The 15,666-nt window shown below is 42.8% G+C and overlaps 1 protein-coding gene across 1 annotated transcript; it reads right to left on the reverse strand.

The window, feature by feature from the left end:
• Nucleotides 1–6,109: 6,109 nt before the first annotated feature.
• OSTM1 (osteoclastogenesis associated transmembrane protein 1) lies at nt 6,110–15,450 on the reverse strand. Its single transcript, XM_079297850.1, has 6 exons — nt 15,092–15,450; nt 12,201–12,315; nt 11,223–11,320; nt 10,077–10,241; nt 9,155–9,320; nt 6,110–8,847 (listed from the first exon to the last, which is right to left on the reverse strand). Exons 1-6 carry the CDS (start codon nt 15,419–15,421, stop codon nt 8,792–8,794), a joined length of 930 nt encoding a protein of 309 aa, XP_079153976.1. The 5' UTR covers nt 15,422–15,450; the 3' UTR covers nt 6,110–8,791.
• Between the last annotated feature and the right edge of the window lie 216 nt (nt 15,451–15,666).

Genomic DNA, 15,666 nt, shown 5'->3' on the forward strand with positions numbered 1-15,666 from the left:
CCTTCTTCATCATTCCTGGGGGTTTGATTTCCTTTTAAATGACCTCTAAAATATTTTCCCATTAAAGCAAGGTCTATTTTTAAGATACCAATGTCATTTAATTAGTCATTTTGCACAAGAGGCACATCTGACTGGAATTTATGCTCTTTTTATCCCCTCTTAGCAGATACACTTTTTTTTTCCTAACAGTGAGTAAGATGGGGTCTCTTAGTATCTCAAACCCTACTGTTTTTTCCCTTTTACCTCATCTCCCCTCTCAGATGGTGGAAGCAAGAGCAGTAGAGTCTGTGCACCTCCATTTCACAGATTGTCTGACTCATGGCACAGGAGCTAAGAAGTAATACACTCTGAACTCAGGAAGGTGCACTTAAAAGGAAAAAGAAATATGTGTATAAATATAAATATTTCAATCTGTTACTTCTATTTCTGTCCATGTTGTCTTATGCTTATTGTCCCCTTGGAATGAGCTTCTAGCATAAAAATATGAGAGTTTCATAATGTCAGACCATGAAGATAACTCACAGCTTGATTTCTGCCCCAGTCACATAAAGGACAGTGCTGTTCCTTTTACTGAGTTATTGCAGCTGTGTGAGCATAAATTTTCAGGGGGAAAAAAATGCAGATGTTGAATCAAAATGGTCAGAAATAGATACCAGAACAGGGAAGAAAACATGTGTTTGCCCAATTTAAGTGCCTTCAAAATCATATGGTTGATTCAGAAGAGTTAGCTCAAGCACAGAGCACATGGGTCACATCTGGCAGCCTTGTGCTGAGATGCCATGCATCCAAACCCTGTGATGTGTCCTTTTTGCTTACAGACTTCTGGACACAGCAGCAGCAAAAACATGAGAAGGTGAGAGACCAGGCAGAGCACATCTGTGTGTGCTTTGCTTTTTCCTTGAGGCTGCCTACCTGTATGTAAGACTGCAGAGTGCTGCACAGCGAGGTGTGCACTGCAGGGCAGCCATCCCACCTGGGGAAAAACCCCTAAGCCTGAGGGGGAAGAGCTGTAGTCCCTCTGCATTCTTGCCAGAAAGCACAGGACACATGGTTTTACTTCTGACCTCTTACTACAGAGAGTTGCTTTCACTTGAACAGAAGTAAGTGGGCATCTGTATGCATAAGAGGCAGAAATCCACCCCTGTTACCAGCCACTGGGGATCAGCTGTGCACACAGTCTTCTCAGCAAGGTGAGAGAGAAGCCCTATAAAGAAACTAGGCATGGTGGGCCCCTTCACCTGCTCGATTTTTGGAGTGGTTCCTCACTACCCAACCCACTGTGAGACAGCCACATGCTCCCCAACAAGGCTGGCACACACACAGCTGCTGGACACAACTCATGGACGATGCAGGTAAGTACCACAGATAAAAACAGGCAAGCTTGCTTTCACCATGCCAGCCAAGAGGCAAGCTAAAAGCCAATGAAATTGTTCCAGGAAAAAGAAAGAAAAGAAAAGCTTAATCTTAGTAAAAATATAGTCCCTGAGCACTGGCAGGGTCAGGGTCAGGTTGGGTTACGTGTTGTGTAAGTCCCCATTATACAAGCCAAGGCAGGGCAGAGGCTTTCCCAGGACTATTCAATCCTCCTTTCTCCTGCTCAGTTTCACTGTTGCTCCCTCATTCCTTCCTTCTCACTGTCCCTTCTTCTGAGGCTTGCTTGGGCATCCAACAGGTCAGTCCATGTGCTTCCATCGCTGTGAATTAGAAGATCACACAAATCACTTCCTCATTGAATAAAACATGACTGTGGGAGCTTATGAGTGAGCCTAAAGTTGCTCATGTGAGTGGCTGCAATAAAGGCAGCTGCTTATCTGTGTAACAGAAAAAATAAGCGTATTACCCCTAGGAGCTGAGCCTGCTGTAACACAGATCTAAATGCAAGCATCATTTAGATCTGTGCAGTTTGGACAGCAAACAGTGCTGAGGGGGCTCCTGATAATTAAGGAAAAACACACAATGTTCCACAGAAACGTGGCTGTTACAATTCCTGCATTTTAAACCAGCTGCTGAGGACGGTGTTTTCCCCTTGAAGCATGCATGTTCCTCTCAGGGCACTCCATCATATTCACCTTCAGATTCTGTTCTTTCATGAAAAAGTGTCGTATTAGTGGCAAATTAATATCTTTGCCAACACTCACAAGCCCTTTTTTTGCATCCCAGCACTCACCCTTCAGGCTGATGCTCTGAAAATATCTTCAGGTTTGTTTGCTTTTTTTGTTAAAATTGAGTAATGCAAAGTAAGGCTGCTTCCCCTAACAGACTTCCAGAATGCATTTACTCCTCCAGAAACAGCTTCCTTTGATCCCTCAGCTCTCTCATTACCAGATGACTTTTGATTCTGTGTTCTGGACAAAAGCAGCACTCACCAGAAATAACACACACTTTCTGGAGCAGGAACCACTATCTGCATTTGAAAACCTCCTCCAGCATAGTGCAAATGCACAGTATTTTTTTATAATTTCTACATGTTTATGTAATTGTTCTCAACTCAGCACACATCTGCAATACTTGAAAACCTATTTCTCTGGGTTTGATATTCTAAGTTTGATTCCAAGACCCCAAAAAGCTGCTAAAACATGCTGGCAACTCATCATAATCTTCCAAAGAAAAAGAAACGTAACACTGTACTGCTAACAGAAAATTCATTGCAATTTTGAGAACTATGGGCAATATACAGATGCCCCAGCAAACACAACTTGCTTCTAAACCAACAAGAACAGAAGGTAATTATCTAAAACAGCATTTTCATGACAGAGTGAAAGAACAGTAATCAAAACACACTGAAAACCCAGCTGAAATTTGCCACTAGAGCAGGAAGATAACAGACATTTTTACCTGGAAACTGGACAGCTTAAACTTTTCAGACCTGCTCAGTATTATGCAAAAGAAAAGACTTTCTATTACACATTACTCAATAGCTGACAGGTGTAAATACCTGTGCTCTTACTTCCCTGTCTCCTTGTACAGACTCCTTTGAAAACCTTCTGTCTTTACCACATCTATCCTGGAACTCTTCCTTGCAAAGCCAAGATGCCTGCTCCTTGCAGTCTGTTTTTTGATGCAGCACAGTAAACTACTATTCTTTGAAATGCTTGAAAATTAGTTTTTTGAATGAAGTCAAAGGAAGATTCTGATTGCCAGTGGCTGTTCTCTCTGTCTTAACCTGGATTGGTTTGACATAAGCCATTTATTTAACGGTTGACCCCAGAAAAGTCCTGAAGGGAGTAGAAATTTATGCACTAATCCTGCTCACTGGTTTGGTTCCACTTAGATTTGGATGACGGAGATGCCACGTTGCAACTCTCCAACCCGTATTTACCACTTCAAATGCTTTAACCAGACACCATTTGGGAAGCCTTCTGTGACTCTCACACAAACTCCTTGTTGCAGAGGAGAGAAAGTCACACCACTGTAAGTGCTGGGCATTACAATGAAATATAAAGCAGCATTAAAGTTGCTCCGTGCTTAATGCGGTGGTTTAAGCAGCTAATCTTGTTTCGGTTGAATGGCATGTTCATTACAGCAAATAAATCAGTAACGTGTAGGATTATTGAAGAGGAAAGACACATTAAACCAGTTTAGGGCATCATATTGATTTTTCAATTTTTTTTTTTTTTTAGTGTCCAATTTAGCTTGGCGTTTTTCAACAGTCAGTTCTAATAAACGTTTGTATAGCTCAGATTAAGCAGGTGGGAACACTGCCCAGAAAGAGTATTATGAATAACTTAATGCACTGGTTTAATTGCAGCAATCCATGATACTTACTGTGCTGGCAGCAGAGGAGAATTTTCAGTATTAAAAGTTAAAAATTCAACTGAGCTACTAGCAAGTATCTTTCTTTTAATAATTATTCGGAAAAGAATTCCATCATTTCCACTGAGACAGGAGCAGAGGAAGATTAAGGTCATATAAGTATTTAATTTATTTCTGCCACAACTAATTAAGATATTGTTAAAAAATAATTAGCATTTACTTGACACAACTTTGCCTCTCTGACACAGCAAAACATTGTAGCAGTGTCCCTGCTGTCTTTGTGCTCCCTCAGCCCAATTCAGCTCAACCCCCTTTGCAAACAGGATGCACAAAAGTGAAAAAAAGCCCAGACTTAGCTCATATTTCAAGCAACAGGCTCTTTTCAAAGCTGTACTCTAGAGTATCCCCACATTCCTTCTCCACAGCACCAGACCCTGGCACTGTCCTTGCCACAGTTCAGAGCAGATGCTGGAGGAAACCAGTTTGGAGCAGCACCAACTGTCCAGCAGAGCAAAGCATTGCAGCTGCTGCCATCACAGAAGACAGTGGTCTGACAGCTCCCTAAACCCACACCCAGTCCTGGGTACAAACCATGCCAGGAACTCTCTGAAAGGTCAGCAAAGATGCTGGTGACCCCTTCCGAGTGCAGGTGTTTGATACAGATATCACACAACTCATTGTGGTTACTGATCACATCACCTGTTTTCTTCCTTTCCATGTTATTTTTGTCTTAGATTAGACTAGCATCTCCAAGATAGCAACTGCACTTCAACTCTCAGCACAACACAAGGCTATTGTTGCACATAAATCACCCTGGCTGCCTCCAGCAAGTAGCAACAGGTGCCCATTACAATGCTGAGAGAAGCAACACTACAGAGAAGTTGCAGAATTTACTGGCTTCACTCCTCCAGTGTAACTTTTCACTCTGGCAAAGATACAGAATGTGAATCCTGCATAAACTTAATGAAGGTCGGGCTAAAAATGCTCACATCAGTCCCAGAGGGAAAATTCACAATGAAATACGAACAAAAATTGGTAAATTACCTATACATTCTGATTAGGAGTACAGTGATTTTGCTAATCACACAGTTTCTCATTCCAGAGGAACTCTATATTCAGGGCATGAAAACTAAGGTAGAAATCAGCAGAAACACAAGATTTGATGGTACTTGATTATCTGGTCAGAAAGCACCAGAAATAAAACATTAGGAGACTGAAGCCATTTTGTGACTACAGCAGTTATTTAATGAAGAAGCAAAAAAGCAGCCATTACATTAAAAAAAAAAAACAAAAAAACAACAAAAAAAACCCAAAAGCAAAAACATTTTTCCTAAAGAAGTCCGTTGTTTAATGCTAAACTGGAGTCCTCACTCAGCTCAAAACAGAACAGGAGCTTTAAAGAACTTTGAACTAGGATTATTTCAATACCATCACACAATCCAGGTACCCTCACAGAATAAAGCAGTTGTTTTAACTCAGAAGCAAGTCCCTGTTGTCCTCCTGCTACTCAGTCCTAGTTCTGACCTGTGCAGGCACTCCACCACAGAGCAGTGCAGGGCTCAATCCCAGCTGCACTGCACCCAGAAGCCAGAGCAGTCCCCTTCCAGCTCAGCTGCCATCAAGATCCCATTCCCACCCTCTTTTCTCAGCATCTTTCAACCACCTGTGCACTACAGCAGCCTCCCCTGTGTGTGCTTACAGCCCCTCAATTCTTAACCTCTGCTCCACTCAATCAAATCCTCTACTCTTCCTGCTTGCCCTTCTCCTGTGCAGATTTCTCTTTCAAGTTTCTCTCCCAAGCATACGAGCAGACAGAACCACACCAACATTGGTATTCCCCCACCCTCACCTTGCTGCACACCCCCTGCAAGGGACACAGAGAGATGTAAATTTGCTTTGCAAATCACACTAGAGCACCAGGCTGCTGCCACCAGGCGAGACACCCGACTCTCTCCATGGTGAGGCAGTGCACTGCTGCTTTTTAAACCTTGCAGCCCAGCAGTGATCCTACACTGTGCCTGCTGGAGCCCTAAGGGACCAGTGCAGGCAGCCAAGAGCCTCCCCACAAACACAGCAAGTTATCCCCACCAGCCTTACTTCTGCACACCCATCCATGAAACTCAGTTGCAGCTAATATGAGTCTTTGCACAGACTTCAGAAGGCTTGGGCAGAGCTGGAACTCTACCCTCTCAGCAGCTCTTGATGTTAATTCAGCACAGCACTGCCCTGAAAACACCTTTCTGATGCTGCTGTCCTGCAAACAGCATAATGAAGAACAATAAGCAGGTGCTTCTGAACACAAACTCAGAACAAGACAAGTATAAAACTACTACAGATTAATCAAGCAACCACGCTGTTCACTGTTTATTGACAACCTTTATTAGAGCTGACTTTGCACATTTAGGGGTTTCCTAGTAAGTATAAATATGAATCAAAGTGCTACCCCCACAGTAAGAAATCTTTATTTCCTCCAAAAAAAAAAAAAATACAAACAACCAGTATTTCAAAGTCTATGCTTTTTACTACATATAATACCAAAAAGGCAACAAAAAAAAAAGAAAAAAGAGACTAGCAGCAAAAAGAATTCTATTTCTCTTTCAACAGTCTGTGTGCTTCCACATTTCTCTAGTAAATAGAATATAAAAAGAATTCAATTTATATATGAAATATCCTACCAAAAATGTAACACTGTGTAAAGAAAGTTTACAGTAAAAAGCTGGGGGGGGGGGGGGGAGGAAAAAATTATAAAATAGCAGATTTAACATTAAAAAATCTCAAGTATAAACTTTGCTGCTGCTTTAAAATCAAAACCAACAAAAGTCACATGAGTATTTCCGTTTGGCTTAAGAGCCAGGAAAATAAGAAAAGCTGATTTTTTTTAAAGTGCTTAACCACCATATCCAAAAGTAATGACTTTCAGACCTACTTAACATGAATGTGCTCAAAAAGCCACCGCTTACAGTATAAAAGCTGTCATTCTGAAACGCTGCACATACAAACTGGCTTTATCTGCACGAATGAAAGATTCCTTTGAACAGCTCTCAATCATATGATGTCCCAAATCAATGTAATGCTATTAGAGCAGGCAGCTGAATAAGTACCAGAAAGTTGAAGTTTAAGAATAATAGATACAAAAAATATTTTTTTTCTTAAAAAGCAGCATGCCTCTCCCAGCAGAATGAAGGTACTGTTATTCAATAAGCAAGAGAAAGAGTTTTGCATCATTGTTGTAAACTACCTAAAACAAAGTGACTGCTGATCTAGCAATTTACATGTTAAACAGAGGAAGATAGATACTTCTTTCTGATAAAAAAAGGCAATCATGTGGGTGGGACCAATTGCTAACACAGTATTTTATTTATTATTAAACATACTGTTTAATAAACTTGTTAAACTTGACTTCAAAATCAACAGCATGTCCTAACAGGAGAAAATTGAAATAATGAATAAAAATAAAATAATGAATAAAAGCAATGATTTGAAGAGCTTTAGGACTGGTTTTGTTACACTGTTATGTATTTATTTGAGCCTTAGTGCAAAGTAAAAATTCAACATTATAGGCTCCAAAGCAAATCAAGTACAACTATTTCATGGGGCATTTTGACAGACATCAGACAGAGATTCCAAGAGAAATTCAATTTGTTTTTGCTGTAATGACCATTGTTTTTTATCTCAAGGTCAGAAATTATATATTTAAAAATTGGATCAAAGACTCTGGCATTCATTAACATCAGGTACAGCTATAAATAATTTAAACCCCACCACTCTCCCAAATCAGAAATACAATAAACAAGTTGAACTGCCACTATTGCTGCAGCCTTTAAATTGTGCCCACAGCCTGACAGCAGCACCACCCATCCCCACAGTTATTGCACTAATTTCTCCATCAGCTTTGGAGTTCTGCAAGTTTGAATTTGTTTACATCCATCTATTTCACAAGTATAATATTTTTAAATTATTTCTTGAAAGTCACCAATTCCCAATACAGTGTATTATATATCATGTTCTTCAGAAGGGTTTTTAAGTAAGAGAACCCACCAGTTCACTTACTGCTAAAACACATTACCTAGAAAACACAACTTTCACCCTAAAAAGTTCCTGTAAACACCTCTGTATTAAGCTACAGCAAGCTCTAGACCAGGAAATTCAGCATCTCCAGTGACTTGACTTTACCTCACTTCTCCTCTACAAAAACATAAAAAACCACCAAAACATTAGAATTAAAAATAAAAGTAAATGGCATAATAAACAAGGAGCGACCTTGTCACCCAAGCAGGTATGTAAAATTAGCTTCTGAAAATGTAAGATTTGAAAAGCAATTATTTCAGTGGTTAAAGTGTGCAAAAGACTACATATGCCACCAGTTTCAGAGAAAACAGAATACTGTAGCCATCAATAATTAATATTCAAGTCCAGCATTGGCAGTTGTGCTGCTTTTGTTGCCATTTTAGACACTATATATTACCACTTTCTCTGCATATTTCATGCCTCTTTTTTAACAGAGGCCAGCAGCATGACTTTTCAGTGGTATAGGAAAGATGGGAACTTTTTTTAAGTGTTCCTTCCATCCCAAGTCTGAATATTATGTGGAATTAAAAATAATGCTTTAAGCAGAGACATCAAACATTATTTGAAATTATGTCAGTCTATCAAAATAATTTCCAAAAGATTCAAAATCTCAGGTTTTAGTGAAACAAATATAGGAAAATACCATGCAAGGAAAGTGTAGGTATTCTACTGATGTGAAGTACAAAAGCTTAGGAACAGAAAAACACCAGCTTCAGCTGAGACTGAAAAAAAAAAAAAACAACAAACCACCCTGGATTTTTCAAAACCAGAGTCCATACAGTGTCACACAGCCCTGCCTTGTCATGTTTGTTAATATCCTCGCTTAGAAGTCAGACAGCATTTTGTTTAACTTGTGTTGCTCTGTATCATTACACTAAACCATAATTAACTCCTCTTTTGTGCCGGCCTCATTCCAACACAATTGTACCCACTGTATACCAGCAGCAGTTCTCAGGTTTTGTTTTGCAGCTCAGCTGTATTTTTCTTGGATGTTCACAAGATTGGCATTTGACTGGATGCGCTTGGCTAGAAAGGGAAAAATTATATGAAAATTAAACACAAAGAATTCCACAAAACTAGTCTCTCCACTCCCTCTATTTATCCGACACAGACTTGCAAACAGCTTTCTGTTCACGTCCAGAAACTTTAATGAAAAGATATGGCTGAAGCTCTTTACTACCCTTCTTCAGGGGACAGCAGCAGACTAATAGTTGCTATTAGCGCCGTCAGCACAGCTGCAGGCGGATCTGGCTGGGCCTCCTCTCCCACAAGAGCCAAGAAAATCCCTGGCAACTCCCAACTCCAACAGTGAAATGCCAACAGCACCACTTACGCAAAATGAGGATCCGTTTCTTCTGCTTTGAGTGAAGGAAGCTACTAAGATAAAAAACAATAGGTAGGAAGAGAATAAAGGATGAAACTGCAATCACTGGGACTGTATCACTGCAAGGAAGAGAACAGTTGAAAGTCCTGCTCCAAAGCTTCCGAGTGATGTTCATCTAAAAGGAAAACAGAAACAAACCATGAAAGCAAGCACATGCATTTTTTCTGTGCAGCATGGCATGGCAAGACACTCAGGCCTCAAGACATGCAAGTGTTCAAGTATCACCTCAGAAAATTGCCCTTGAACAGATCTCCCCCCCAAAGCCAGCAAATACCTTGAAACACACTATTTAGATGGAGCCAAGATTTCACATCAAAACTTCTACAAGCTTCAAAAACATAACTATACTCAGACACATGTAGACACTGCTGCATGCCTGTTTCCCAGAGAGCTCACTGATAGTCTGTGGGGGCAAGGCTAATCCCATACTTTTGAGGAGCACTCCTCCAGCCCAGCTATTAAAACCCCACAATATACCAAAGCTTCTTCCAAACATATGTCGTCAATGCTGAGGATCCCTAGAAACAGCTGCTGTAATAGGGAATCAATTAATACACCAACTAGAACAATAGCAGTAAAGCCTCACATTAAAAGCCAGAAGATTAAGAGATTTATTTTTTTTTAAATCCACCTCCTTCACAGTAACAAGAAATGAAAGTGCAGCTACTCAAACTGGAATGCGCTCGGGAGCTTCAGTCACACTCCTGCACTGCCCGAGGACAGGACCTCGCAGGACAGCCTCACAAAGCACCTCCCACCACGGGACACCAGCCTGCCAAAGGCACTGCTGCCCCTGCCCAAAGGAAAAAGCAACCCTAGCAAGAAAAGCACAAATGGCTCAGATTAATAAAGTGTATTAACAAACACTTACTGCATCTTCCACGTCGATACACAAGTGTGCGGAGTGCGCGGATTCACCGCCTCGCCTGTTCATCCTCTGCAGGTGGTTATACAGGTCATTCAATTTCGTGTAGGTTTCATTGCAGTTTTTACACACTTCTGTGTAGTTATTTGGTGACAGATCAGTGGCTTGCCCCTAGGGTATAAAACCCTGAATGAATGACAGTTTTAAGGCATTAAAAAAAAAAAAATTGGTTGATTTGTTACTGTTGTGCTACATTGACAGGGACAGACTGTGCCATACCAAGCAATCCTTTCCATCTATGGCCTTCACCACTCCATGAATGCAATACAGAATGCTTGAAAAGAAAACTACAATTTCTGAAGATATTTCAACCCAGTAGTGACTACCAGCTACCCACTGACCACTGGTTAAGTTCTAGTTTAATCACTTGAAGGTCTCAATAGGCCAGTCCACACTGCTCCTGACCAAGGCCCATAAAAGCACATTTCCTAGAGGGCATTAATAAAGAAGCAGACAGTTTCCTCAGAGATTGTCCCATGCCCATTGAAGTAAGCCCATCTTACTACTCAATGACCCTGAAACTTGGCCAGTTTCTGACTGAAATTGAATATGCAGTTTCTTAGGCTACATAGGGCATTTTCTCTGAGGACAATTACCATATTTATTTAACTAAGGAAGTTATATTATCTTTGCAATATGGCCATCCTTTAACTACGAGTAATTTTAACAGTCAAAAGAAATGTTACAAGAATTAAATGTGGCTGGCCCTTCTGAGATAGTCCATGCTATCAAAAGGACATTTGAAGACTGAATTTCTATGTAAAAAAGACAACAATTCTACAAGCAAAGGCATGCAGACATGCTGGGTTTTACTATGTAATTATCAAGTATTGTGAATTCAGAAATTTTGATGTGAAGTAGCATTGCAATTACAGACAAAATGAAGTCAAGGTGAGTATCAATTAGAATTAATTTCAGGCACTCAGTCTGTAAACAACTGCATTTTACTGATCATGGATTTATCTGCCTACAATTCACAAACTCAGCAGCAGTTTATTTGCCTAGTCTGCATCTGCAGTTTATTCAGCATAAATAAAATTTTGATAGCAGTTAGAGGATTTAGTGCTTCTCTAAAATACACAGCATAAATACCTGAAGGTTATGTTCAAAACATGTCAGAGATTTATTGAATAAATCCAGGAATTCTTCAGTAGAATTTGATAATCCCTCACTGCTATTCTTTAAACAATCTATTGAAAAGAAAGAAAAACATCAGGATATTTTAATTTCTAACATATTCACAGCCAGCAAGCCCCAGACACTCCACTCCTGCAAAAAGAGCTCTCGACTATAAAGGACAGGTCTAGTCAACACTGCAGTTTCCTTATCTGCCTGCCACTGATATCTCAGACCTGCTGACCTAATGCTTCATCGAGAACATATTTCAGAATTAATTGGCCTTGATTAAGTGAAAGATGAAGACTATCATCAAGAGCTTTTTGAAGAGGGGGACTGAATTATCTTTGGACTTCGAGATAAAACAAGACATTACTTTTATTTCCCAGCCCACAAATCTGGCTTTGCCCAGCAACAGTAACAGCCATTTTGTGGAAGCAGAAGCACCAGCAACAGAGATGAAATGGAGAGCACCCAGAAAACAGCTAGGCCATGAATACAATAGTAGAAATCACAGTGTAATTATTATTCTTTAAGAAAAGATCTGAGCTTTTTACCAGCTTTGAGGGAAGCTCTGGGACTTTCCTTCCATTAATGGGCTCAACCCCATGCTACTGCTTCTGTCCACCCTAACCTATTTCAGGTGCTCTAATCAGACAGACCTTTAAAAACAACAGTATTTGAGGAATTTAGGAGCTCAGCAACAGCACTGTGATAGCAAGCCAACATCCTAAAAAATTCTCCTGAAAGTAGTAAACACCATCAGTTTTTTGACAGACTACTGCCCTCAGATTTTGGCCCTTACAAAAGAAAAGACTGTTGGAGTGGCTACAGTTCAGGATTTGGGTGTTATTTACTGGCTATATTCAAACAAATACATACAATTCTGATTTCTGCAAATTTTAGGGGCTACATCATCACAGTAGCATGAGAGCTACAGAATGAGTCACGTACTTGCACAGTTGGCTGCCTCCCAGGTTTCATTGAAGAACTCCGAAAGGGTCACAACTATCTGCAGCCTGTCTGAGGTCAAGATGCTTTTGGCACAATTGTGGCTCTCAGAAGAATTCTAGAAATAAAAGAAACAAGAAAGGAAGCAAACAAATGTTAAAAATACAAAGGAGAATTTCTGAAATGTATTTTACACAAGTGCATCTAAAACAATCACAACACAGCACGTGGATATTTCTGGAAAAGGCAGAGCAGAAGTGATGGAACAAAAATCTTTTGATCCTCCAACTCATACTGTGAGCAACATACCTTAATGCACACAGTCTCTGCAGGTCTACTAGGGCTGTCAAAAATACATGGCAAACAAAAAAGAAAAAACAAGCACACGGACAGAACCTTCTCTGCCAGGTGGCTCACATTCATCCATTCCTGGGCCACAGCCCCAGGAACCAGCTCAAGGCATGTGCAGTCAGAGAAGGGGACAGGGCTGTGCTCATCAGTCAAAAGGAATAGTTGAAGGAGCTGAACCAGCAGACTGGCCTCTAACAAACCAAAACCAAACAGAAAGAGCCTCCAAAACTGCTGCACCAAGGTAGTCTATCAGCAGCAAACTTCCCCCAGTGCAGCAAGAGCAGGAACAGAGTCCTCTGTGGAGCAGTGCCCATGCTCACTCACCCAAGCACATGACCAGGCCAAGCTCTCACCCTCCCCAGACACAGGTACCAAGATCATCAGTCTCAGTGAGCTGTACAGTGCAACCCCATCCTCAAAGCAGGCTCTGCCACAACTGTTACAGCAACTTATTCTCTGGTCCAAGCTCACAAAAAACACACAGTGACTGTAAAAGCAGCTGCAGAATAAACAGGAAGTATTCTGATCAGAATTCAGATACAGAACCATGGCCTCCAGTCAGCTGACTCCTGTGCTCTAGCTCCTGGTGTCTGGCTGCTAAAGTGACTTAAGCACTTCTCAAAATTGCCAACACCACTAAAAGCTTCTTTGATAAGTGACGTGGGACACAGAAAAAAATAATCTCTTTAATGAGAAACTTGTTTCTTACAGTGCTTTACAAGAGATCCAGTTTCTGCCTCTCTTTGTTAAAATGGGAAGGAGAGGTTAAATAAGAACTTTCCCCTGGAGGCTCAACTGCAGAAGTCAAATATTGCCACATCTGGTAACTCCCACGTTCTCTCGCTTTCATTTCTACTAAATTACAGATATGCAAGAATGTTGTTTATGCAGGAAACTCCAGTTGCTTCACAAAGGCTGTGAAGCTTCCTCACCACCTGGGCTCATTAATAGGAAAAAAGCACTTTATCAAAACTCACATAGACCTAAATCATTCCCTAAATAAAGCTTGCCTGATTGATTCTTTAATTAGCCAGGTGAAGAGGATTTTATATTTCAGAGATGTCCAAAACTTATACTGGCTGCTTCTGTCACACTGCACTCCTAACTACTGTTAAGATAGAAGCATCAGACACCCAATTAATTGTAATCAGGGACTGAGGTTGCAAGAGGCCACCTCCTTTATTCACCTGGTTAGTTAATCCACACCCAGAAGGAAAGCCAACAGATGTGTCTTCCAGACCACATAGTGGACAAGTCCTCCCAGGCTGCTAGTACTTAAGCACAGCAGCTCCAAGGAGTTCACACATATTTTAAGTATTGGAATAAGTTTTGGCTACTTAATCCTAGCCAAAATATAATGGTAAAAGTACCCTAGAGAATTACACATTCGATTTCTCACTTTCACACTACCTAGCACTTCTTTTATGGAAGCTGGTGTGAAACAGCTTCCATGAAAGAAATAACTAGACCACGAGTTTGCAAACTGAAACAAGAGGCCACTGGCTACATATCTGCCCTGGAGAGGACAATTACAAAGGGAACATGCATGCACTCTTCCAATACAAGCACTGGGGTGATGAGGGAAAATATGAAAACAACCCGAAACACAACCCAAAAGCAACACTGATACTTCTCTAACAACAGGAAACTGAGCAGAGAAATGGTTTGCAGGCCACTGCGGCACCTATTTATTGCCTGGGTTTGAAGGGCAACAGATTTTTCTGATCAATGGCAATTCTGAATCTTGGAATTCAGAAATCCCAAGACTGGAAGCACAATCCAGGGTACATACTCCTATGAATTAGCAAGCTTATTCTCTCTACTGTCTTACCAGGGCACCCACTTCTAGCCATCATCACAGAACAAAGGTCCTTTGGTCTGATTCACATCATGCCAGGAACTAACTTTTACAAATGGATCAACTCGATGAGAACACACAAAACAAGCCATGAACCACGTCCAACACAATGAAAAAGAGGGGAAAAAAAACCAAACTAAAACAAGGCACAATCAAAATCTGGAGGATACAAACAGAAGAGCCAGTTTTAGCCAGTGCTCTCCCACCAGTGGGGTGCACTGACCCCATCCAGCGCTCAGGCATTCTTCACACATTCCCATCAGCTTTGGAGCGAGAACACCGTGACACGGCTCCTCACACGACCATGTGCCTCACTCGCCACAGACCATCAATTTTCCGGGAAGCTCTAGCAGCGTTCCCCACGAGTGCTCATACCACCTGTGAGCCAGAGCACTGCTTTAGCCATTGCTGCATCAGCAAGAACAACTCCAGTTTTTCCGCCCGCGCAGCTCTCCGCAGGTGGAGCTCCATGCCCCCAGCCATGCCGGAGCCACAACAGAGCAGGAGGAGGCGGCCGGCCCCGGCAGCAGCGCTTCCCAAACACTCCCAGCCTCTGCCGAAATGCCCTGCCACCCCAGCGAGGTTTTCAGCCTCCTTCCCGAGGATCCCACCGCCACCCAACTCACAGGCCGGGAAGTCCCAAGGAAAGGGGGAGCCCCAGCCCCACCCGGCCCCACGGACGCACCCCGACGGCGCGGGCGATGCTGCCGTACTGTGCGAGCAGGCGGCGGTAGTGGCCGTGGCAGCCCTGGCACAGCCGCACCGGGCGGGCGCGCCGGCCCAGGCAGCCCGTCAGCGCCGCGCTGCTCTCCGCGAAGGCGGCCAGCAGGCTGCGGCACTCGGGCTCCAGCTCGGGCAGGTCTCCGGGAAGCCCCGCGCTCCACAGCTCCTCCGCCAGCTCCTGCGCCAGCTCCAGCGCCGGGGTCTGGCGCGGCCCCGCGGCGGCGGTGAGGCCGAGGAGGGCGATCGCCAGCGCCGGCAGCAGCGCCCGGCACACGCACCACGGCGGCGCCATGGCGGCCGGGGCGAGGAACCGGAAGCGCCGCGCCGGGAAAGAGCCGGCCCCCGCAGCGGGACGCCGCCGCTGATTGGCTGAGGCGGGAAGGGGCGGGGAAGTGGGAGGGGCCGAGGTGGGTGGTCCCGGGGGCGGGGCGGGGCGGGAGCTCAGCCCGAGGACCCATCCCGGGGACCGATCCCGGGGCTCATCCCGGGGGTCCATGCCGGGGGCTCATCCCGTGGATGATTGCGTGGATCCATGCC

Source organism: Erithacus rubecula (genome assembly GCF_903797595.1).
Source record: "Erithacus rubecula genome assembly, chromosome: 2".
NCBI classification, from domain to species: domain Eukaryota; kingdom Metazoa; phylum Chordata; class Aves; order Passeriformes; family Muscicapidae; genus Erithacus; species Erithacus rubecula.